The sequence below is a fragment of the Mastacembelus armatus genome, chromosome 21 (assembly GCF_900324485.2).
Source record: "Mastacembelus armatus chromosome 21, fMasArm1.2, whole genome shotgun sequence".
NCBI classification, from domain to species: Eukaryota; Metazoa; Chordata; class Actinopteri; order Synbranchiformes; family Mastacembelidae; genus Mastacembelus; species Mastacembelus armatus.
The window spans coordinates 15,504,775-15,530,190 of NC_046653.1; the positions used below are offsets into that span (position 1 = coordinate 15,504,775).

Sequence of the window (25,416 nt, forward strand, 5' to 3'; positions counted from 1 at the left end):
AGGGAGCTGTAGGGATTATTATTTCTCATTAAAGTGTAACTCGAAGGAGCTGACTCCATAGAGAAAGATACCAAGAGGGAGAGGTGGAGAGGTAGAGTCAGGCTTGGTTCAGTAATGAGTACACCCCCTCTATAGCAGGAGCACATTGCGTGTGTGGTGGTCAAGACAGTCACCATGGGGCTAAGGCAAGATCACACACAGAACAAGACCATCAGATAACTTTAATAATGCAGGGTTTCTCTCTGTACTCTTGTTCAAGATGTCAATATACTGTGCAAAAAGTATGTTTGTCTAATCCAACAAGAGCGTTCTCCACTCCAAGGCATATTAATGAGATTTTCACATCTCATCTCCTCTTGACCGTTGACAGCTACAGAACTACACACAGAACCTTCAAATTAACATATATAGTCTCAATGATTTTCCTCTTTTTGCAGCAATTTGTTCTATAGTGGTTGACTGTTAAACTATTTAAAAAAAAGAAGCAAAAGACAAATAATCACAATAAAGTATTAAACAAAATGAAGACTTACCATCAAATCTTTTATGTCTGGAAACAAATGTGCTTCTCAATTCATGGCTCATTTCATCAACCAGATTCTCGAAGTCCTGTTTACTCTGTTGACCAAATTTGTCCTCCATCTCCTGGGTGCAACATGTGTCTCCCTGAGGACATACACGAAGATGTTCGCCTGCAAAATAAAAATAAACAAAAAATAATGTTTTTCTGCACATACCAAAAAAAAAAAAAAAAAATTAAAAAATGTAGATCTTTTAATTGTGAAATTTAAAGGCAGCAACAATGTCACATGAGGAGCCAGTACTGATTGATCACCCATTGTTTTTAACCTGGATTAGTTATAAGCCTGAAACCAGAAGACCTTACATGCCTGTTCGAATGTTAAAGGATACGGTGAGCTCAGTAATGTACTCCAGCACTAGACCATGCAAAGCTCTGAATATGATTGACAGCATTTTTAAATGGATTCTAACAGAGACTGAAACCTTGTGCAGTGAAGTCAAAATTGGTGTGATGTGTGAAAAATGCTTTGTTTGTATCAGTTAGCCTGGCTGATTTATCTTGAACAATTTGAAGTTGCTTTATAGCTGGACTGTTTGGTAAACAACATATTATAATGATTGTAGTGGAAGTTTATAAAAGCATGTATAATTTTGTCTTTGCTACTAAAAGACAGAACTGATCTAATTTTAGAAACATTCTTCAACTGAAAAAAACATTTTCTTTACATGTTGTTCCAGAACAAAATAACATTCAGATATTTTGTAGCTGACTTCATGTTAGGAACCAGCAGGTTGACGTGGCTGATTTTGTTTTGTTTCGAAACATGTTCAAGGCCAATGATTAGAAACTCTTTCTTGTTCCAGTTCAAATTTAAAAAGCTACAGGGCCTCTGGTGTTTTGTGTCATTGAAGCAGATATGTGTGGTGGTGGTTGTGGAGCCACTTTGCCAATGTCAGGAGATTCAAATGACAGGTGCAGTTGTGCTTCATACGAGGACACACTGTAGTGATGTATGACATGTCTTAAAGGTAACATATAGCCTACAGGTAAACAGAACAGGTCCCAAGACTGAGCCATGTGGGAAATTTTAAGGTAAATTTATCAACAGAAACAATGACAAAAAAGCCTGTTGGCTAAATAAGAAAAAAAGAAAAAAAAAAAAAACAATCGACACAAGCTCCAATAATATCCTCTGAGTGTTTTAGTCTGTTTATAAGGCTAGAGTAATCAATGGCATCAAATACTGCACTGAGGTCAAGCACCAGGAACACATCAGCACCTGAGTCAGTAGCCATCTGTAAAACATTTGTAACTCCAGTGCTGTGTAGTTTTAAAATAAAGAGCAGTTTGGACATTGTTATTTAAGGGTGTGGGACCTAAACCAGATCCCTTCAGCAATAGTTGAGCACACAGTCAGAAGACAGAGCGATGCTGACGAGCAAAGCAAATTTTTAAGCTGTTCTGTAGGGATAAGATCAAAGTGACTCAGTGAGGGGTCTTACATGCAGCACATTTTCTCATTCATTCACTTATATTGGTCTGAAAGAATTGAACAAATCCCAACAGGAAAGAATGTGTGATCCAACATATAGTAATGTAGTTTGCTGTTGATGAGTTAGCCATCAAACCTTGCAGTAGGCTAATGGTAGGTCAGGAAAGCCAGGTAGCCGAACATGCATCTCTAAGGGCAGATAAAGACTTATAGTTTAATTAAGTCACATTTTGGTTTTTTGCCTTTTCCTTTTGGTTTTGCTATTATACACATATTAAGACCTTTTCAAAACAGTAGTATCAAAAGCAGTACACACTCAAAATGTGTTGTTTTCTTGAGCTACGAAGAGCCAGTAGTGGAATATTTAACAATAAAGTGAATTTTGAGTCACTTCAGTTAGTTGGAAATACTTTTAAATGGATTTCAGCACTTTCCAACACAAAACTATGAAACACAAATGAAAGGGAGTGTAACTATTCACAAACCACAAGGCAGTGAATTACAGCAAGAACTATATAACTCTTGATTTTTCAGAACTGTAGCTCACAAACCCACTGACATTTAAAGTGCCAGCAGTCTAACATGAAACCTTTGCCATTATCCCCACGAAAAATGGGATATGCATTTTCACTGCAATTTTCTCAATACAGAAAATGAGTTCCTAATTTCACAAAGTGACGGAGTAAAAAAGATGACTTGTGCCTTGTAGGATCTTTTTTTAACTTTATCTAATGTAGAAAAGGAACAATGGTGGTGCTTCTCATTTTGTCTGACTATCACTGTACTGTTGGTTATGTGCTATCAAAGTTAAATCAGTGGATCTTCTTTTCCTTTCGGCTGCTCCCTTCAGGCCACAGCGAATCATCTGCCTCCATTTAACCCTATCCTCTGTATCCTCCTCACCCACACCAACTATCCTCATGCCCTCCTTCACTACATCCAAGAACCTCCTCTTTGGTCTTCCTCTAGGCCTCCTTACTGGCAGCTCTAACCTCAGCATCCTTTTACCAATGTATTCACTGTCCCTCCTCTGAACATGTCCAAACCATCTCAATCTGGCTTCCCTGGCTTTTTCTCCAAAACATCTAACATGAGCTGTCCGTCTGATGTCCTCATTCCTGATCCTATCCATCCTCGTCACTCCCAGAGAGAACCTCAACATCTTCAGCTCTGCTACCTCCAGCTCTGCCTCCTGTCTTTGTCTCAGTGCCACTGTCTCTAAACCAGACAACATTGCTGGTCTCACCACTGTCACCACGGTCACCACCTTTCCTTTCATTCTTGCTGACACTCTTTTGTCACACATCACACCTGACACTTTCCTCCACCCGTTCCAACCTGCTTGCACACGTCTCTTCACTTCTTTTCCACACTCTCCGTTGCTCTGGACTGTTGACCCTAGGTACTTAAAATCCTCCACCTTCTTCACCTCTACTCCCTGTAACCTCACCGTTCTACCTGAGTCCCTCTCATTTACACACATGTACTCTGTTTTACTGTGGCTAACCTTCATTCCTCTCCTTTCCAGAGCAAACCTCCACCTCTCTAGATTTTCCTCCACCTGCTCCCTGCTCTCACTACAGATGACAATGTCATCTGCAAACATCATGGTCCACGGAGATTCCTGTCTAACTTCATCTGTCAGCCTGTCCATCACCACAGCAAACAAGAAGGGGCTCAAAGCTGATCCTTGGTGCAGTCCCACCTCCACCTTGAACTCCTCTGTCACCCCTACAGCACACCTCACCACTGTCTTACAGCTCTCATACATGTCCTGCACCACTCGAACATACTTCTCTGCCACTCCAGACTTCCTCATACAAAACCACAGCTCCTCTCTTGGCACCCTGTCATATACTTATTCCAAATCTACAAAGACACAATGCAGCTCCTTCTGGCCTTCTCTGTGCTTCTCCATCAGCATTCTCAAACAAAATATTGCATCTGTGGTTCTCTTTCTTGGCATGAAACCATACTGCTGCTCGCAAATGCTCACTTCTGACCTCAGCCTAGCCTCCACTACTCTTTCCCATAACTTCATTGTGTGACTCATCAGCTTGATTCCACTGTAGTTTCCACAACTCTGCACGTCTCCCTTGTTCTTAAAGATGGGGAGTCACACCAGTACACTTCTCCTCCATTCCTCAGGCATCTTCTCACTCTCCAAGATCTTAAGTAGCCCAGTCAAAAACTTTACTGCCACCTCTCCTAAACACTTCCATACCTCCACTGGTATGTCGTCAGGACCAACTGCCTTTCCATTCTTCATCCTCTTCAACACCTTCCTCACTTCATCCTTACTGATCTTTGCTACTTCCTGCTCCACAACAGTCACCTCTTCTACTCTGTGCTCTCTAACATTTTCCTCATTCATCAACTCTTCAAAGTATTCCTTCCATCTTTCCATCACACTTGTGGCACCTGTCAACACATTTCCATCCCTGTCCTTGATCACCCTAACCTGCTGCATATCCTTCCCATCTCTGTCTCTCTGCCTCGCCAACCTGTACAAATCCACCCCTCCCTCCTTAGTGTCCAACCTATCATACAAATCCTCATACGCCCTTTGTTTGACCTTTGCCACCACTACCTTCACCTTACGCTGCATCTCCCTGTACTCCTGTCTGTTCTCTTCTGTCCTCTCAGTGTCCCACTTCTTCTTAGCTAACCTTTTCCTCTTAACACACTCCTGAATGTCCTCATTCCACCACCAAGTCTCCTTATCTGGTTTCCTCTTTCCAGGTGACACACCAAGTATCCTCCTACCTGTCTCCCTGATCACTTTAGCTGTAGCTGTCCAGTCATCTGGAAGAACCTCCTGACCTCCCAGAGCCTGTTTCAGCTCCTCCCTTAAAGCCACACAACACTCCTCCTTTTTCAACTTCCACCACTTCTGCTCCTCTGCTCTGCCCTTGTCCTCTTCATCTTCCTCACCACCAGAGTCATCCTACACACCACCATACTATGCTGTCTAGCTGCACTCTCCTCAACCACTAATTTGCAGTCACTGATCTCTTTCAGGTTTAAACGTCTGCCACAAGATGTAATCAACTTGTGTGCTCCTGCCTCCACTCTTATATGTCACCCTATGCTCCTCCCTTTTCTAGAAAAATGTGTTCACTACAGCCATTTCCATCCTTTTGGCGAAGTCTACCACCATCTGTCCTTCTGCATTCCTGTCCTGCATACCAAACTTACCCATCACTTCCTCATCACCTCTGTTTCCCTCACCAACATGTCCATTGAAGTCTGCCCCAATCACCACTCTCTCACCACTCGGGATACCCTGAATCACCTCATCCATCTCCCTCTAGAATTTCTCCTTCTCTTCTAACTCACATCCTACCTGTGGGGCATAACCACTGACAACATTCAACATCACACCTTCAACTTCCAGCTTCAGACTCATCACCCTATCTGACACTCTCTTCACCTCCAGAACATTCCTAGCAAAATCCTCCTTCAGGATAACTCCTTCTCCATTCCTCTTTCCATCTACACCATGATAAAACAGAATCAAAGTTAAATCAGTGGATAAACATATAATATATTCCTAATATTCTCTTGCACATTACATAATTGATGACATTGTGGAAATACTTAATGATCTAGATCATTCTATTTTTACAAGCAGCCATTTTAAAAGAGCCAGACATGATGCAGATTCCATAAAAGCATTTATTCCTTAATTTCACAGTCTAAAACCCAATATCACTGGGGGAGGGGAAGCACAGCAGGGAGCGAAATGGATAGAATCACACAATAAGTGTCACATGGCAATGACTGAAGATTGGCAGAAAATACTTCAAATGGATTTTAGCCCTACAATAAACTGAACTGACTCACTAAAGTTCCCAGTAAAATTGACATTTTTCCCCTGCATAAACATTATTCTCTGACCCCCACAAAGCATAGGAAAATCAGATTTCTTTTTCCCCTCTAAAAATGCTGATTTAATGTACGTCTTCTACAATGAGCTTCCAATCAGGCAAGCAGCTGTAAGCAGATGGCAGCTGTAAAATTGTCACTGCATGCAGCAACAGATAGACTGCACAGCAGCAGAACAAGAAATAGCTTTCACTAAGCAAACGCCACACTGAGTGAGTGAGTGAGCATCAACATGATATGAGCACAAGATCATTTCCACATATTGCTGTCTACAAATAGTGACACGTAGTAAGATTTTAAAAAAAAGTTTGAATTCATGTGCAAACACAACCATTACTACATCTCAGCCAGCAAAAAACAAAAAACGAAAAAAAAAAAAAAAGAGAAAGGATCTAAGGTGTAACATATCACTCTAGCTTTCTAAGAAAAAATAACTTGACATCATTTTATTTAGTTCCTAATGTGCACCTCAATGATACTTGAATTATTTTTGATATCAAACTGCCAGAGAATAAATGTTGCCACTGTGTCTGTGCTGTGTCAATGAATGCTGCTATTGTTGTTTTTCACTCTACAGTTTTGGAAACCACCTTAGTGAGTTCAAAAAAATGACACTGGCTGCTTTTCACACATGAAACTGTAAAATACTCAATTCAACCTTAGATCAGTGTGAAAGATACTTTAGAGAAATATATATAATGAAATCAATTATTACATATATTTGGGGGCGGGGGGGGGGGGGGTGAATAAGCTTATAATAACAGAATTTACAAATAATGCAGTCTCTTGCACTTTTGATGCAAAGAAAAATGAAAATGGACAAGCATGCGTTGGCTGGTGCTTGGAAATGACACAGATCAAGAAATACATGGAGAATGGTGACTGCAGCCCGTGACAGGGTAATACCAACCGAACAGCCACTTGCCAGATCATTCAACTGCATCTTATAGTCACAGTCAGTGAAGTGTCAGTATGAAATGTTAATCATGTAATAGCGAGTCATCATGATGATACCTGAGGTACATCATTGCTGATGAACAAAATATGTATGAGATGTGTTTGAAAGCTCTGAAAATGGACCTTGAGTTGAGATTATTCTGTCACACAAGGTCAGAAACGAACTTCAAAATAAAATTGGATTCATCATTAAAGTATATCTTTTTGTTTAGCAGGACATTCTGTCAGTGTAAAGCGGGACATGATTTATGTTTGCTCTTTATTAAAATTAATTTGTTGATAAAACATAATAGAAAACCTGTCTGGAATACTGACTATTTAATTTAAACAATGTCCAAAAAGTAAAGTAATGGCTGTATTTATAATGCAGAGAGAATGCTTTAGGTGTTTACTAGTGATACAGGCTTGTGTAAAATAACAACAGCACATTCAACTTCTTTTTTCTCTGCATAAACTGAACATAAATCTTGCTTTTCTGTATAAAAAAAGACAAGTAAGAAGGGAAAATGTGTGTGTCTGTTGGTGCACAAGGCATAGATTGACACAGGGTGGTAAAAAGAAGGCTTCACCACTAACACACCTCCTCTATATAGTTTTAAATTTGACTTTTAAAATGTTTCATCTTTTTCACCATGGGTGTTAGTTGTCCACTGAAAAATAATGTTTTATTTGTATGAAATTCAAAATGTTTGTTTAAAACTATTACTATACTTTTCATGTATTCAATAGGTAATGGGAGTAGCTGTGCATAGCAATATGATGTGGGGCTGAACCTCAAATAAACATCTTATGCATTATAAATTATGATGAATAATAATCATTGTATTTAATCTTTAAATAAAACGTTAAATAAAACTTGTAATTCACCTGGATAATTGCATTTCCCTGGTTCTCATTAACATAGGTGTGATGTAACAGTGAAAATTAGAGAACAAAACTGTCATGACTGAGGTTCGAGGCAAAGGAAGGAGTACCCAAATGCAGATCTGCTGGAAGTTGCTTCATTTGAGAATGAGTAGAAAACAAAAGCTTAGAGGCAGGCTCATAAACAGGAACTGGTTACAGGGAGGTTGGGAAGGATGAATTCTTGAAAGCGTGAAAGACAGCACACATCCATAGAACATGAAGAACCAAATATTCGGGCAACTCACTGGGGAAACATGGCTGGTATAAATGCAAAGGAGTTAATGAGGGAAGTGGAACCAGTTGTGTAGGTAGACGGTAAAGGTCCGGTGAGTGAGAATGGTGGATCTGGGAATCAGGTGACTGGGAAAAGTCTGAGGGTAAGCATCTTGGAGGGTGGCAGCAGGTGCAATGGCCAGAATCAGAAAGAGCGCTGATATAGGAATCTTGAAACCAAGGGATACTATCAAAACATTTTATACACTGTATAAGTATGCACCACTTAAAAAAATGCCTACCACTTTAATTTTAGTGGGAAGGGAGACTTCTGTGCAAATATGTCATGGGAAATTCAGGTGGACATTACCCATTGGAGGTGTTTTGTTGAATAAGGGACATACAAGCTCAGAATTCTGGCATCACAGCCACACTCTCTTCACACACTCCCTCTAGAGATCACGGCTGCACTGACAAGCACAAAAAATATTTCTATTTTAAATCACCAGTTATTTAAAAATATCTTTATAAAAATAACCATCTCGTAGGACAGATGTTATTAGCAAGTCTCTTGGGCTGCAAATTTTGAGTGCATCCCTTTCAGCTGATATGTCAAGAAGAGAAAAAAAAATTCCGTGTTGACACACCCCATCAGTCTCAACAGAGTAAACATCACTTAAAATAAGCCTGTAGCACATCAACATATAGGAAGGTAGCTTTCAGAGGACTACACGCAGCACAGTGTCACAACCCATTGAATGTTAAAACAGTACTGCGGCCTCGCAGGATAACCCGTCTACCGGAGTATGGACCACACATTAGCAGTAGTGTATGCCCAGACAGCGCATGTCTCTTGATAAACACTGAAGTTGTATCCGCTAATGCTATTTTTCAATGTTTCTTCACTTCAAGGTTTTCCATCAATGCAGTTTATCATCCAGTTTTTCTAGCAGTCACACCACATGTTCCTCAAAATATAAATTCTCAGGTTTGAAACATAATTTTGGTAGAAAACTCCTCAAATGACTGATTTATAACTTTTTTCCCTCCGTGATCATTAATGTTCCTCCCCCAAACAACCAAACACTGTGACAGATCACTATCTCTCACCAGCATAATTCAGTTCTGTGACATTGATTTGTATGATCAGTATGTTCCTAACAATCCAAAACTTAGCCATAAATCTTAAATCATATTTGTGAACACTAACCCACATATCATATACTAGAAATAATGTAACTGGGTGCTGCTAGTACACAGCTTTGTGAAAGAGGATTAAAAAAAAAAAATCTGCTGTGCTGTGAGTAGTTGGAGTCTGCCGCCAGACAATATTGGCTGCATACAGTCCCATTGTTAGCACTTCTATAGAACTCAGCAAGTTTCTACAAATAAACTGTAAATTGGCACCGATACAGTACTGTATTTTCTCTTTTCAAGTGTACAACTACAATCCATATACAAATAATCTACTAGTATAGCTGTAACTTTGGACTGAGGTGAAATATTAAAGCAGCTTCTTGGTTATTTTTTGTGCTTTAGATTTAGATATGTGTCCTATGATGATGTTTCCCATAGCTTTAAGGTTTTATCAACTTTTCTATCAGCCCATGTCCCAGCTTTCAAACAGAAAAAATAGGACAATGTGAGTATAGACACATGAGAGTTGCAAAGGATTTTTGGAAACACAAAAGTGTTCTTCAAGTAAATGTCTTAGCACAGCTTTGGGATACTCCTTGTTTCTTTATTCACTGGTTCTGCACTGATCCAAGTCTCATACAGATATATACTGTATATATATATATATATATATATTATATATATATATTTTTTTTACTTGGCATGGTACTACTAAATATGCTTTCGACCTCGAGCTATCTTTGATCCCAAGCAAGCTTGACTTTAGGAACTGAAGGAAACTATTTTTTACTAAAAGTCTTGTTAGGTCAAGAGGACTGTGAAGGTGAAACAAAGAAACTTGTCCCAGCCTAATCTCACTGTACTATCCCTGTCCCTGTACTGTATTTGTCTGGGACTAATTGCAGGATGCATAACTTCATCAAGCCATGACACCACATCATGTCTACCATTAATACAGAGCAGCAGATCCTATGTGTTAACAGCAAAGCAGCTGACTGAATACATGCAAATGCTATGCCACTACTGTTAACCATGAAACAACACTGTGAAAAAGTCATGTTTTAATGAGAGAGGTTTATGCATGCGCGCAGTGATTTATTAATACCTATGCAAGCTGTCATCATAAATCGCAATTACTTTATGTCAATCCCATGTCTGTAATCAAACAGGGTGTCAGTCAAATCAGCAAGCTCATTATCACTGCTAATGAATGTTCTACAAAGATAATGAAATTCTACCTTCTTGTTGCTGAAGAAGTGCTCACACTTTCACCTGCCATTTAACAGGAATACTATAATTTAATCATGGACACAAATACAATATGTTTAGGATTTCCTTTCTTGTAAGCAAAGGGAGTCTTTGTAATCATCCTATGTAAAAGGGCAAACATTGCTCTTCTGCTTATGTCGTATGTTAATTTACTCACTAATATGTGACACCAGTAATGTTGTCGTTGTTACCTGTTCAGTATATTTATTGAACACCTCAATACCTTTATTTTTGCAATTGCCTTTATGTTGTGTGTCACTGAGAAAGAAAGTCTAGTTTGGTGTCAATATCTAAGCTCCAAACTTTTTCTCACTCACCTAGAGCCCATCCATAATGAAGTGGTGTAGCAAATTACGATTTGAAAACTACACTTATTAACACATTTGTTTCTAGTTGAAGTCTGTCACAATTGCACCTAAGTGCAGCTAATTTAGGAAGCAGGGTAACAGTAGGGAGCATGCAATCATCAAATCATTATCACTTTCATCATCCCTGAAAGTAAAATTACATTAGCCAAAGTCTCAAGTTGTCTGTAAAATGCTCTAGAATAATTAATATTGTTAATGTTTAATTAAGAATTGTTTAATATGTAAAGATTTATTCCCGTTATTTGAAGGTACGAATATCTTTCATAAATAATATGTGAAAACTTAATATGAGAATTAGCTTAGAGAATGAAGTTCCTGTGCATATGAGCAAAGGCAGAGCATCTCTTTAAAAGTATTCATCAGCATACCTGGCCAAAGACACCCTCAGCATATGTGCTCTGCCATCTGCTGTGTCCTGTGGTTCCCCCTGACAAACTTTATATGAATTCGCACATGAAGCCATACTCAGTCCAAATGAGATCAACATTGCTAGTGTCAAGCAATTCTCATTTAGTGTAGTTGGTATTCACTGTTCATGTTTCACCTCTTGTTCTACTGGGCACTGAAATATGCCCCCTGACTGATGGATAATCAGATTGCAACAAGAAAACTACGTGTAAAAATCTGATCCTATCCTCAGGAGCTACACAACATAGAGTCAAATTCAGTGCATATGAACATCAGCTTGGATCTATAAATATGTCTATCCCATACAGGCTTTGCTTTACACTTTTAATAATGTCTCTAGATGGCTTTGTGTACAGAATAGCCAAGTTTCTCACTCAAGTTAAAGCATGCATCAATCACATTTGAATGGAATTATTCCTATCACATTTTGGGTCATGCCAAAAGTCATAATGAAAGGCATGTTCATGTTTTAAATAACTGGAGGATGCTGATAGAGTAGTGTATATGTCCTTGGTTGAATGAGGACAGGTTCAAGAGGAAATGAATTCTCATCGACATAAAACAGTCTACAATAAAAGCTGCACAGTACAATGGTATGATGGTATTCTTCATCCTCAGGAGAGTCAGCGTGAAGGGAAAAAGGACAGGAATAAAGATGTTGGAATAGTTTCATATTCCTAGCAAATGTGTCAGTTTTTTTTTTCAATATGTCAGAATATTCCACTGCAACATACCATGTGCAAGGCTGTGTGCACGATAAAACAGCCAAGTGTTTACTCAATGGTATGGTGTTTCATATTGAAATATTTTTTAAAAGCACTATAAAAAATCCCTTTGAGGAAAGAAATATAAATGCATAACTGCCCTCTGTCACTGCAGAAGAAACATTTTTAAGAGGCTTTGAAGAAATTGTTGTGGAGAAATAGGTTTTCTACACAATATATTTTGTTTTCAAGCTGATCATTCCCAAAACTGGGTTACTCTGTGACAGTGGAACACTAAACAGTCTCTGTAGCTGCAACTGATACAATATCCCTCAGGTCCAAAAAAGTAAAACCTAGGTAATCGTGTACAACGTAAAAATGATTGCATTCCACTTCAACTGAAGATAGTTTATAGATTAATCATTTACTGAATTGACAGAAAATTAATAGGTAACTACATTTATAAGTTTCAGTCAATTTCAGCTTCAAAGCAAAAATGCCAAACACATTCTGTGTCCAGCTTGACTAAACTGAGGATTATTTATTTATTTATTTAGCAATGCATGATGGTAAACAGTCTATTATTCAGTTTTGGACTGTTGGTCAGATGAAACAATCTGAATATGTCACCTTGGACTCTGGAGAGTTGTAATGTGCATTACAGAAAATGTATTATCAGAAATAATAAATTGGGGAAATTAGTCATTAATAAAAATGATCTGTTTCCACCCTACATTACACTGAATAGCAAGGCAATGCTCACATGTAAAAAAAAAAAAATGCACAAAGTCTAGATTTATCCTTACATACATCTTTGCCAAGAAGATAAATATACAACCAAAAGGTACAATATGTTTGACCTCAACGGTAATAGCAAATGGAATATTCATGTGCCATAACATTCTGCAAGGTACACCAATATCATTAGAGCTAAGATTAATATATGGACTTCCTTAACACCCTGTACAGCACATTTAGGTGTGACAACCACAGCATAATCAGCATTTGTAACACTATGTCTGGCTTTGATATTTATTGAGAGGTATGTAATAAAAAGCCTAGTGGAGGCATGAGAAGACCAGTGTGGATATTCGATCCACATGGGCAGCATGCCTCGAAGCTTCTGGGAATTAGATGCAAGCAAGCAAGCCACTCTCTTCTGCGTCAGCTTGCTAACTGGAGCATGGCAAAGCACCGCACTACAGGTAGCAGCTGGTGGCTTTTTGAGACCTAGAGGGCCCTGAGACCTGCATTGATCATTACCTTTCATTCAGCATTTACAACTTCTTTTAGTGACAGCAGCCATTATTAGCTTTGATACCTTGTTACAGTGCAAGTGTCCTCTACTCAGCAGACTGCTTAGGACACAACTCAACTGCACAACACGTAGCTCCCCAAGGCAGGTGCAACCAACCACACTGAGCCGTCCTCAGAAACAGTGTAAAGTCAAAATCCTTTCCAGTTGCACATCATGTCTAGTCAGACACTGTCAACAAGACAGGAGTGGCAGATGTGTGGCTAAAGATAGATCCAACGACAGCAACGAAGCATTCGAGGAGGCTTTGTTTCATGATGGCTAAGTTTTGACAAGCAGATGAGGTGTAGGAGAAAAGTACCAGCTAGGCATCACCGCCAAAGACTTGATCCTCATGTCAATGGAGAGATGTACATTGATCCCGAGGATTGTTTGGAAAAGTCTTGGCTTGAAACGAGACAGAAGAATTTTGTCAACTACTGTGTTAACAATTGTAAAAAATAAAAATAAAATAAATAGAAACAGACAACATCTTAAGAGATATGTACCAAACATGTCCGTAGAATAACCCCAGCCATCTGATAAACTTATAAAAAAAGAGCATAAAAACTCTGGTGACAATTTATGTGAATAGACAAAAGCCCATTTTATCAATGGAATTTGGTTGCCCTAGTCTAAGAGGCTCCTATTTTAGTAACAAACAGGGGTGTGTCAAAGTTAAAAAAAAAAAAGTGCTGTGGGAAGGAGACCAGATGGTGTATGTCTAAGGCTGCTTAAGGACTGTACTGCCCAGCTGTGTGAACCTCTCCAGAGGATCTTCAACCTGACAGAAAGGCCACAGTTCGTCAGGCGGGGGAACTGCACCTCAGTACAGTTCTGAATAGCACAGGGGACTGTTTTGGCTCCATTCCTGTACACACTGTACACAGCCGACTTCACGTATAATTCTCATCCTTGCCATATTCAGAGGTATTCTGATGATACTACTGTTGTGTGCATCAGGAGTGGACAGGAAAAGGAGTACACGGGTCTGATAAAAGTCTCCAGTGACTGGAGCAACAAAAGCCAATGGCAGATGACTAACCAACATTAACTGTACTGTTGCTCACTACTCTTATTACTGACTATTTAACACTTTCACTACAAGTCTACCTGAATTTCCCTCCGGCTATTAATCAAGTTGATCTCATCTCATCACAAATCAGGTATATGCAGTATATGTATTTGATATTAGTCAGAGGTTTTTAAAAAAGCAAGAATGAAAAAAAAAAATAAAAGGATCAGTGATTATAGAGGAAATGTGTTTATATCAGCTCCTTAAATGAGGAACAAAACAACTCCAGTTACAATTTAGTTGGACAGTTGTTGACAGGAACTAATAGATCAAAATAGCATCTATTCAATCTGATGTTGACAACAGGAGCACTCATTCTTTCACATTTCAAATCATTCTTAAACCATTAAACAGCTATTGCTGTGCCATCTCAGGAGAATTACTTCAATCTATTTCCATGTTTTTCACAGTAGATTTATCTCAAATGGATTTTGACAAACATTAAATCTTCATGGCTGTGTTCTCAGTGTCATTCCTTCAGTAACCTGTAAGACAACTGCTGCTCGTGAATTGCTGCTTATTAACAATGTAAACATAGCACGCCAGGCTTTCAGTATTTGGCCAATAACCTGGTGTCTTTCATTTATTCTAAAATTACAATTTTCAAATTAAGATGCAGGCTTCCTTGCACACTATTAAAACAAATTACATTCAACTGGAAATATCATTATAATGATTTCTTTATTCACATAATATGCACTGTAAGTGAGAAAAAACTAACAAATAAATAAACAAAATAAACAGCATGGTTAGTACTGTCCAACTGCCAAATACAATTTGAATCTGTAGGTTGTCGTTTGTATTAAAATTTTACAGAAAGTTGGACATAAACTTTGCTGGCCTCCAGAAAACAAAAGAAACAGAAAGCTTGAGTCATAGACAGGATTTATGGTGTGAAAATATTTTTTCAGAAAGTACTTTTGATGTTTCACAACAGTAACCCAGAATACACGAGTTTCTCTCCCTTCCACACAAATCCAAACATCAAAATTCACATTTGAGGATATGTTTCTTTTGGGAACTGAGACATAACATTGTTACCTATATTGTAGTGTACAGAGTAATACAACAATTTAGTAAAATAGTAAAACTAATAGCATGACTTTATAAAGGTGATCGTGGGAGTGTTCTATGTAAATATTGCATTTAAACATATTAAATGACTTGCATTGGGAATTTGCAGTATCAATATCAATTACAGACCAGCTAATCATGCAACATCTGGCAAAGCAACAGATACTACAAATACTACTGTATGTACAGTACATGGAAGAATCAGTATCGGTATTTAAAACAGTATGAGAATGATTTGTCAATATAAAGTAGACTCAATTTGATACATCTCTGATATAAGTCGACAAAAAACTCACATTAACTATCTGATCGTAGACTGGTGCATGGAAAATCAACTGCCTGGTGAGGAAGGTACAGGAGTTGGAGCAGTAGGTGGGGGCAGTACCTTCTAGATAATGTTGGAGTGACCTATATGCACGGTACTTGCTCAAGAATAAACTCCTGATGCACTTGACTTTTCCATAGTTGCTCAGGGTGAGAAAAACAAAAATGTCAACTGATCACCATCTGGTGAAGAGGGAAAGGAGCCAAAAAGCAAGATTTTCAATGCTCTATGTTCCAACTTTCACAATAATACATCTCATCTGGCCTGGGAACACCTCAGGATCCCACAGGAAGACCGGAAATTTTTTGCTGAGGAAGGGGTACCTGAACTTACCCTGCTGCTACCTGCTCAAGCTGTTTCAAATTCCTTTATATCTTACATATTCAAAAACAGTAACAATCAAAGTAAATGTGAAGAAAAATCATTCTCCATTAGTAAGAGTTTTACCATCAAAAACTCAGGGCCATGTTGCTGTGGTTTGATATTTGATTGCTAATGTTTCCAGACCAACAAACAACTACAATTTTGATTTACATTACCAATCTCTAATAGATGCTCAGAAGTCTCTATCAGCTTTTCTCCAGTTATGTCCTGTCCACTTCAAACCAGTAAGAAAAGTAATGGCAAAAACCTAATGTATTCATAGAAAAATAAACTGCTCATATTAAAGAACTGACTGAGGAAATTAGTTTTCACAGTCATTAATGTGAGACTGTTGTGTTAGACAGCATTGAATTATACAACAGCAGTGCACTTCTTACACCTCTGCATCCTATGCAATATGAGACAACCTTATTCAGTGGTAGTAAATTGAATCTCATCAATTTAAAGGGAAACTCAAAAATCTGGCACTCCCCTGCTTAAGCTTTTTGATATGCTTGGAGTGTTGTGTCGTTCTGCTTCCAGTGCAGCAACTCTAAAACACTTGCAGGACACAATGTTTCCCGTAGCTCTCAGAGGGAACACCCACAGAGATAGCCCATCATGAGGCCATTTTGGCATTCATGAGCATGATTGATGACACAGGGATAGAGGCAGCATTTGAGAAATCCCCTCTGTTGAGGGAAAAATGATGATTGTTTGGATTCTTCTTCCCTGATAGTGTCCCCTCTGTTTCTCAGTTGGACATATTCACATTACATTATATAGCAAAGTGCAGCCTCAAACACTGGTGCTAGTATATACACACTCAAACAAAAACAACCAATCCCAAAACTCCAATTATCTGAAGTCTTATGACAAATATTTTCATGTTTGCAGAGTGAAATGTAAAAGCATACAAGCCCCACCCCACACACACACAAACCACAGACCTACCATCCAAAGCTGTGATCCCTCTCAGGAATACACTCCCAGATCTAGCTCCACCTGTGTGACTGACAGGAAGGTCACAATAATATGACAATACATCACTGCAATACTGATGGATGCTGCAGGGGCTAACAAAGTCACCTGGCTATTCCCTCTGCAGGCACTCCCATTTAGCGCTTTTTAATCCTCTCCATCCCATTACATGACAGTAGCATTACATGCTTCAGCAGAGATCATTTGCCTTGTTGTGCAGGCAGCCAAGGATCACATAAAATATCAGCAATGTTATTTCTGTCCCATCTCCATCTGCTGGCTGGGGGTAAACAGAGCTGGACGTCAAATGATTGCATGATACAATGTGATATTCTAAGAAGTTCCACTGAATCCAGGAGTCTGCTGTATGACTCACTTTCCATATCCTTCCATCTTGTCTCATACATTGGGTAATCCACTAAGTGAAAACTGAGACAGTAAGGGCAAGAGTGCAGGACTAATCTTTAACCAGAGCAATGTAGAATGGGATTTAAAATGGGATTTTTAAGGCAACAAAGGCTAGAATTTAGTAAATTTGTCAAATTTAATAGATGTCCTGAAAGAAAACTCAGCAGTGGAGGTAGAGATGCTCTGGGCATTTCTAGATGTACGAACACTCAAAAGACTTTAAGAGTAATCCGCAGGTTCATGCTCCTGTGGTTCACAATTCTTTGACCATGCTCCTGCTGACAGCTTCCAGTCTGGCTTGTTCAGCAAGTAGAAGCATCACTTCAAACAAATCTTGTGGAATAGCTGCACCAACTGGGCCTTTAGGCTTTGGATCATAATAACATTTCTGTCAATAACATGGACACCACTGCTGTCATTCCACCTGACCTGGTTCCTTCTGTTTGACCAAACACAACAGCAACAATATGTGATTTTAAGCTTTTCATTTTTAGCTCCATAAAAAGAAAAAAAAATCTACTGTAGCTGTGGTTGAGCATTTTAAGTGGTTCTGAGCACACTGCACCCTGCTGTTACTTCTCTATGATATTTGTAATTATACAGCCATAGCAAAAGTCATAAACGGTGATCAAAATGTGGAATTAAACAAGTCAAACAATTTGATAATGTCTCTCAATGACAACAAACAGCACTCATTAACATAGATACAATTAAAAATTCAGCAGTACGTTAATGTAATAAAAATGTCAAATATATATAACTTGATGTGATGTCTAACATGCCTTCTAACGGCTTCAGTAGTATTAAGACCGAACACATGCCTCTGTTAATACAATTTTACAGAGATGACAACAGAAATTTCAAGAACTCAAACAGCCTTTACCAGTAATTTCACATGACTGCACAGTATGGAGAAGCAGTGAAAGCATCATTTTGTCGAGGTGGAACAGAAACTTAAAGGCTGACATTTTCCGAGTGTAATGACAGCTGTACCGGTGACAGAAACAATAAACTGTACAGGAATCTTTAAGAGCCACTCTACACCAAGTCCCACAAGGACTAACTAATCTGCAAGTGCTGGAATATTAACTCCAAACTAATGTCATGGCCGAAGATGCTTCCCATCTGCCACATGAACACTCATAAGCCCTTCAGTACCATTTCTAAAAAAAAAAAAAAAAAAAAACAGCTAATATTGCAAACCTGCTGCATGAAAATAATACACATAAATGTGTCATAAAATCCTCCAAATCCCAAAGAAGTATACTGTGTCCTTCACTGAGCCTTTAAATAAAGAGTTTGATTGTGTACTTAAGTGCACTTTAAGTACTGAGGGCTTTTAGAAAGCAACTGCCTGACTTATTCAAAAGAAGAAAGCATCATTTTCAATCAAATTCACTTTAAATTGTTTAAAAAGGAAACATATTAGCCAAATGATAACATTTTTAATTAGCTCAAAATTCTACAAAGCTCCACATTTTAACAAGAGCTCTAGATCTTTTTAATCAGAAGATGTTATGCATTTACATTAACTATTAAGGTATTGCCACTTTTACTTTAGTCAAGGCTTAGCATAGTTTGAGTCTTGTTTCCGTGAGTGAGAGACAATATGTTGGAAGTCTGAAGGGCATGCCCATGACTGTGTGAATTTGCTGAGGTGTTGATAATGTGTTGTCTCTCCAGCAGACATGTAAGGTTATGACTCATTCAAAGGGCAGATTAAAAGGCATTTATTCAGGATGAGATCATTTGGAGATGAGACTGATTGAATTTTTCACTCATTTTGGCACATGTGATGTCAGGGACATGGATCCAAAGGATTTAATCAGTTCGTTCTTCAACCTATCTCTGAGCAGGTGCGCCTGTTATCAAATATGCAGGCTTTTACTTGTGCCAGATTTCCTGCCCTATGGAAAGAATCATTTGCCCTGAAGCATAATAATGATGATCTGGAGACAGTTCAGCTAGGGTGCTGTGAAAAAAAAAAAACACCTATTCTTAATTACTTTTTTTCAGGCACATGCATATTGACATAAATAACTCTACTAAGAATATTACTCTTATATATCATTCTACCAAACCACTGTTTTGATTGTTTCATTTTTTGTTAATGAGTGTAGTTAAAACAAATGTTAAATAACAGATAACAATAACATTTTTGTTGAAATTAGTATTTAATTTCTCCGCAGTCAATGGGGAATCCAGCTAAACATCATTAAACCTGTATTATTTGCATGAATGACCTCTGTCCATTTTATACATTATACTTTGGCACTAACCTGATGCAAACAGGCCTAAATGTGTTTGCGGGATTTCAGAGACTTGCTCAATATAATAACTGACTGACTCATAGCTGCAGATTACTACTGAAGCCCTGCAAGAGCTAGCAGTCCCACTTCACCTTATCACCTCATTTTCACAGGATAGGAGTTAATCTGCAGACTTGACTATTCATTATCTCTTCTTGGAGACCTCTGCTGGACACCAGCAGACAGATCTTACCTCAGCTGCCCAGGGTAGAGGGGGTTGGGGTGCGGGGTGGGAGGGGTGCGGGGTGGGAGGGGTGGGGTTCTCGTTCCATATGCTGTATAAATGTTGTGTGAAAGGATATTTATATCTTAGGGTCAATACACAAGCACTAAACCAGCTCACATGAACTGTCAGGTCTAGTGTCCAGCAGGAGGGTTTACATCACAGGCTTTCTGATTACAGCAGGCCCGTCACTTCACTGGTCCAAGCTGTAGGATACAGGAGGCTGCTCCAGCTGTGGTCCAGCTGAGTGTGCCCCGACCTCCCCCACCTTTACCACCTCCTACCTCCTACCTCCCCCCGCGTGCGCTGTCAAACTTTGTTCAGGGAGAGTCGCAGCAACTTAGTGACTGACAGGTGGCTCAGTCAGCCCCGCAACACACAAACCGCTTTTCAGACCTACAGTAACAGGGATGACTTTGCATCAGAGTTGCACTATGCTGGACTGGGAATCTTGACTTTAACTTTTAACTCCATAAAGATCATAATATATAACACAGAGGTTTTCGGGTCCTGACAGCCCGTGTTTATTTGCGACATCTGCCACTCGTTAGTGTCCGGACTTCGGTCCAGACTTACCTGGGATCTCCTGGACAGGAACATGTGCGAAGCTGAAGCCTTTCTGGATACAAGCCTCCCTCACCTCGCTGCAGTTCCGTGATTTAAAATCTGCTCTTGCTGCAACAGACAGCACAGAAAAAGTGCAAATGATGGTCTGTAGTCTGAACATTGTTCACCTCTGTGCGGCTCCTTATTGTTTAAGCTTCTCTGCAGTATGCCCTCCGCTTGCTGGGGGGAAAAAAAAAACTCCCCTGCAGTAGATCCGCAGGTAGCCTACTTAATGACTGGGCGTTTAATGGTTGCAACTCAACTGTCACTGTCTACCAACATTTCCCAAAGCAGCACCGGGTTCTGTTGCGACAGAGAGCGGTTAAAAGTCCCCCGGCGCCGCAGAAAAGAGGACTGCGAGTGTGGAGGCGCCACATGAATCCAGACTGCGCGTTTCCCTGTAAACTGTCTCAACTTCACTGAGCACACGAAGCCCCCGCTCTCTGCGTGGAAGTAGAAATGCTGTGTGGAGAGGAGCGCTCAGCGTTCAGATCACACGCACTGACAAGGCAAAAGCGGGACACAAAATGCGGAGTGGAGTCCAGCCCAATCCGTTTTAGTCCCGGCTGCAGGTCGGCACTACCACTGGAGATGTGCTTGAAATTAATAGGCTAATTAAGGAAGAGAAATCATTTTTATGACATATTATTATTTCCAGCTACATAACGTTAGACTTTCTATAAACCCTATTAGGATACTTGAGGAGTGTGTTACATCTATAGCTTATATTTTAGTTGTTTATGGAGATATGCAAGTTTTGTGAATAGTTGTTGATTCTTCTATTTCCTTCTAAACATGATTGTTCCAGTGATTTTTACAGACATCAGAACATTTTAATGTTGTCTTTTCATTTGTTTTCCATTTACCTGACACCAAAGTAAAACACAGGTAGGACTGTCTTAAAAAGTATTAACTATAGGATGTGGAGACCAGAAGGCAAGCTTTCATGACTTCATTGATTTTGGAAGAGCTTGATCCTGGGTAGATCAACAGTGGATTAACATGGCTGCCATCATTGTGCAATGGATTCCTATTGGTATGGGATACCACATTTTGAAGTGACAGTGACTTGTTTCAGAGGGTGGTGCTGCACCAGATGATTTTAGATCATATCTACATGCACAGGTGCAGGTTTAGCTGGTTGTAGTGGGACAGTTTGTGGTGGAAGACAGTTTCCAGTTTCCCTTTATAGGGTCACACTGGATTCCCTCCAGGAACAATTGTTATTATTAGAAAATAAAATAAGGGTAGTTATCAGAAATTAAAAAAAAAAAAACTTTGTTGATCTGTGATCTTTAACATCATTTAACAGTTTGAGAAAACTCTTAACTCTTACACTAAATTCAAACATTGGTTGCCATTCCACAGCTCCCTTTAATGAAGGGAAGAATTCAAGGGATGAATTCTCCACTCTACTTTATATGTGAGACTTTTTGACCTGGACATGTCACAGTTAATTAACATGATCAACTTTGAAACTCAGGGGACAGTTCCATCCAAATGAAAAAATGTAATACAATGAAAAATTAATTTCATGGGAAATTCTCAGCTAAGATAACTGTCAAGTTGCCTAACTAGACTGTAAAGCACTTCAGGAGTGATGTTCTCTCTCTGCCTCTCGCTCTCTTTTTCTCTTCGTGTGTGTGTGTGTGTGTGTGTGTGTGCAATCATACTTCAGTTTTTTGATATATGTAGGCACTCTCACACCAGCTAGAGATGTAGTCTCTCCTATCTTTCCTGAGTTTATCTTGGGGTCTCCTTCCAGCTGGGCTTGCCTAGTACTCTTCCAAAGAAAGGTATAAAAAATAGTCAGTGACAAACTCAAGTACAGTTAAAAGGCAGAAGAGTGAAAATGCACTAAAATGGAGTTTTATTATCTTGGCAAAACCACAAACACTAAAATACAAAACGGTAAAGCCTGCCACCATCAAGGTGGCTGAACTATAACTTTGGCACCTGTCATGCTAACAGTGCAGAAAGCAGCAAAAGGAGCTTGGATGGAAATAATCTGAGCTGTCACAAGCTGTACCAGTGCATACAATGAACATGTTATCAGGTGAAGACATATTAAGAGCAGCTCCTCAAGTCTCAGGAACCAGCATAAATATGTAAACATATAAACAGGGAAATTCAGTGATTAAACCCACAGTCACTGTCTTGTAACTTCCTATTGCTAGTTATCATTAAACCTGGCACCACATAAAGTGACTACCTGGGACAGTTCCTTTGTAACTGACAGCTGCTGGATCAGCACCTTGGAGAGCTCCATACTCAGGTACCTGAAACACCTCTGTTTTCTTCTAATACAGAAATGCAATTGCACAGCACCGAGATCCTCTGAGACTGCAGAACTTTTCACTATATCTCAGTGTGAGGCCAACCAACTGTCAAGACTTACTCTTTTGTTCTGGTCATCAGCCAAGGCTTGTGTTTATAGGTGGGAGCTATAACCAAAATAAACATTTAAATCAAGTAGTTTTGTCACTGTTTGTCAGATAATGATCAATCTACCATATTGATGGGTGCTAATGGACATCTTGTTAATATCCATTGTTAATGATGTACACCAGATATATATATATATATATATATATATATATATATATATGTATCAGTACATGGAAATTAAATAGATAATTCCAACTACCACAGTATGTCTTCATATCCCCAATAAATGCAGAAAAGCAGTATATACTGTGGCTATGACCCTCCAGTTTTTTTCTGTGTATTGATGTGATACCTAATATTACTCTTGACTCCAGGGTTAGAGCAACAGCCTGAGTCTCTTTTCAAACACTTCCAACATAGTCTTTTCCAGCAACACCGTGCAGCGTCCGTGTAGTTAAGGCAGATGATATTGTTTCCAAATCTCAACAGCAAAGAATCGAATCAATTGCTATGACCATAAAATGGTTCATTTTTTTAATGTTTCTGCCATATCATGTCATGCTGTTTTAAACCATTTGAACTAATGATCCTCATTGCCATTTTGCTTGCAACAAATATCATTTGCACAACAGCAAAAGTTTTCCTTTGAGTGAATGTAAACAGATTTTGTTAAAGATGTAAAATAAATCCTGTGAGTACAGTCTCAGTGTTTCCGTCCGATCATCTGATCAACTCTCCTGATTCACAGAAGGTCCAATAACTATTCTCTCAGGTCTAATTAAATAAAAGACAAATCAGATAACTGACATGTAGACTATGTCACGCTGGTAAATTTAACATTTACAGTTTGGACAGGTTTAACATGGTGCTTGATTTTCATGAATCAAGTAAAAGACCAATCACACCTTTACAAGCACTGACATCCAAATAGACTAGAGCATGTGCAAAGATGGTGTCCCAGAAAAAGACACACAGCTTAGTAATGTAGCTGCAAAGAAAGTGTGGTCATAGTATAAAAATATTTGGTGACATGGTTTGTTGTAATATGTATCTCATACACTAGCAGTTTTGCTGTACTATGATCTAAGAAGAGGTGTTTCTATGTTCACTGCAGACCTTCAAACTATTGTAATGTTAATGTTAATGTTAATCAAGGGATGTGTTTCTTTTAAAGTTTGATTATTGTTATAACCTGCACAGTATATGTCTGGCCTAGTTTTGTGCAGGATTGATGTTTTTCACTGTTCAGGACAGCCTGTTGCATGCATATGCTGGAGCTGTGGGGAGGCATAACATCACCTGCTGCACCAAACAGATGCTCAGAGGACATGGACTCTTAATTCACTCCCAGTGAAACGAGCGGTTGAGCTGTGAGGCAGAAGATCCACTGACAGGAAGACACACAAACACACAAATTGTTATCTAGCACTATAGTAAATCAAAAAAGAAGAAATTACCACCATTGTCTTTATTCCAGGTAAAGTTTGCTCACTTTTATTAATTAAATCACCTACGGAGCTCGTCTAGAATTGCTTATGCATAGACCTCCACCTGAGACCACTTTACTCTGGGTTACTGGAGCATAAGGCTCATGGTTAGTGAGGCTCACAAACCCCTCCACTATAATTAGACTGCCATTTTAAATGGAATATGCGCAAGAAAAACAAAATGTTTTAACCAATTTTTTAATTCTTATTCTAACAAACCCATATAGTATGCCTACAACATAAAACATAAACATGTCATCATTATTCATAATAAAACATGTTAAATTACCTTTTATTCAAGATAAAATATACCTGGTTACAGCTAAAATTTTCAAGTACAGTTTTGAAAAACATGAAATGCTGAAATAATTAAAGACAGTCATGGGTTAAGAGATTCTCAAAAAGCAAATTGAAGCGCTTACACATAAATGAAGTTTCACTTGAAAGGCATCCAATAAATGAAATGGGCATGATAGTTTATGTATAGAATTAATGTTGAATGAAGTCATGATTATCAAAAATTGTGTATATTATATTTTATTATCTTATATTGCAATATCAGTTAGGCAGTATTCCTGTAGGGATCACATGATTGATTAAAAACTGAAAACCAAAACACCTCACTTGTAACTGCAGATTGTAATTATGTTTAGACTGAACAAATCACATTCAGCAACAGACACAAAGCTAAGTGCCATCACCTCAAATTAAGTCAAGTGATTCTAATTAAATCAGCTTAAAGTACAAATTACCTCAGGGTGTCCTTATTGCATATTTTGCTTTGCAGACTCAAGCAAGGTAAATAATCTGCTGTATTGTAGTGTATTAATATTGTTATGTTTATAATTTTATTTTCAAAAGGCTTACATTAAGCCAAAAATATCTGCTATTTTACAGATCTTAAGTATTCCTTTTTAAGAACACAATGCAACATTTATCAAGTGGACAACATCTAAAGTCTCAAGAACCTTGTTCACCTTCCTTCATGTTTCATTCACGGCTGAACCCAATCACCCAG

The 25,416-nt window shown here is 38.7% G+C and overlaps 1 protein-coding gene across 1 annotated transcript in view; it reads right to left on the minus strand.

The window, feature by feature from the left end:
• Positions 1–20,974, minus strand: part of gpc6b (glypican 6b) — a 72,755-nt gene extending 51,781 nt beyond the window's left edge. The window contains exons 1-2 of the mRNA XM_026296003.1: positions 20,494–20,974; positions 534–692 (exon numbers count right to left, since the gene is read on the minus strand). Of these exons, the coding sequence (XP_026151788.1) occupies positions 534–692; positions 20,494–20,644 (310 nt within the window). The 5' untranslated portion in view covers positions 20,645–20,974. The remainder of the gene's footprint in view (positions 1–533; positions 693–20,493) is intronic.
• Between the last annotated feature and the right edge of the window lie 4,442 nt (positions 20,975–25,416).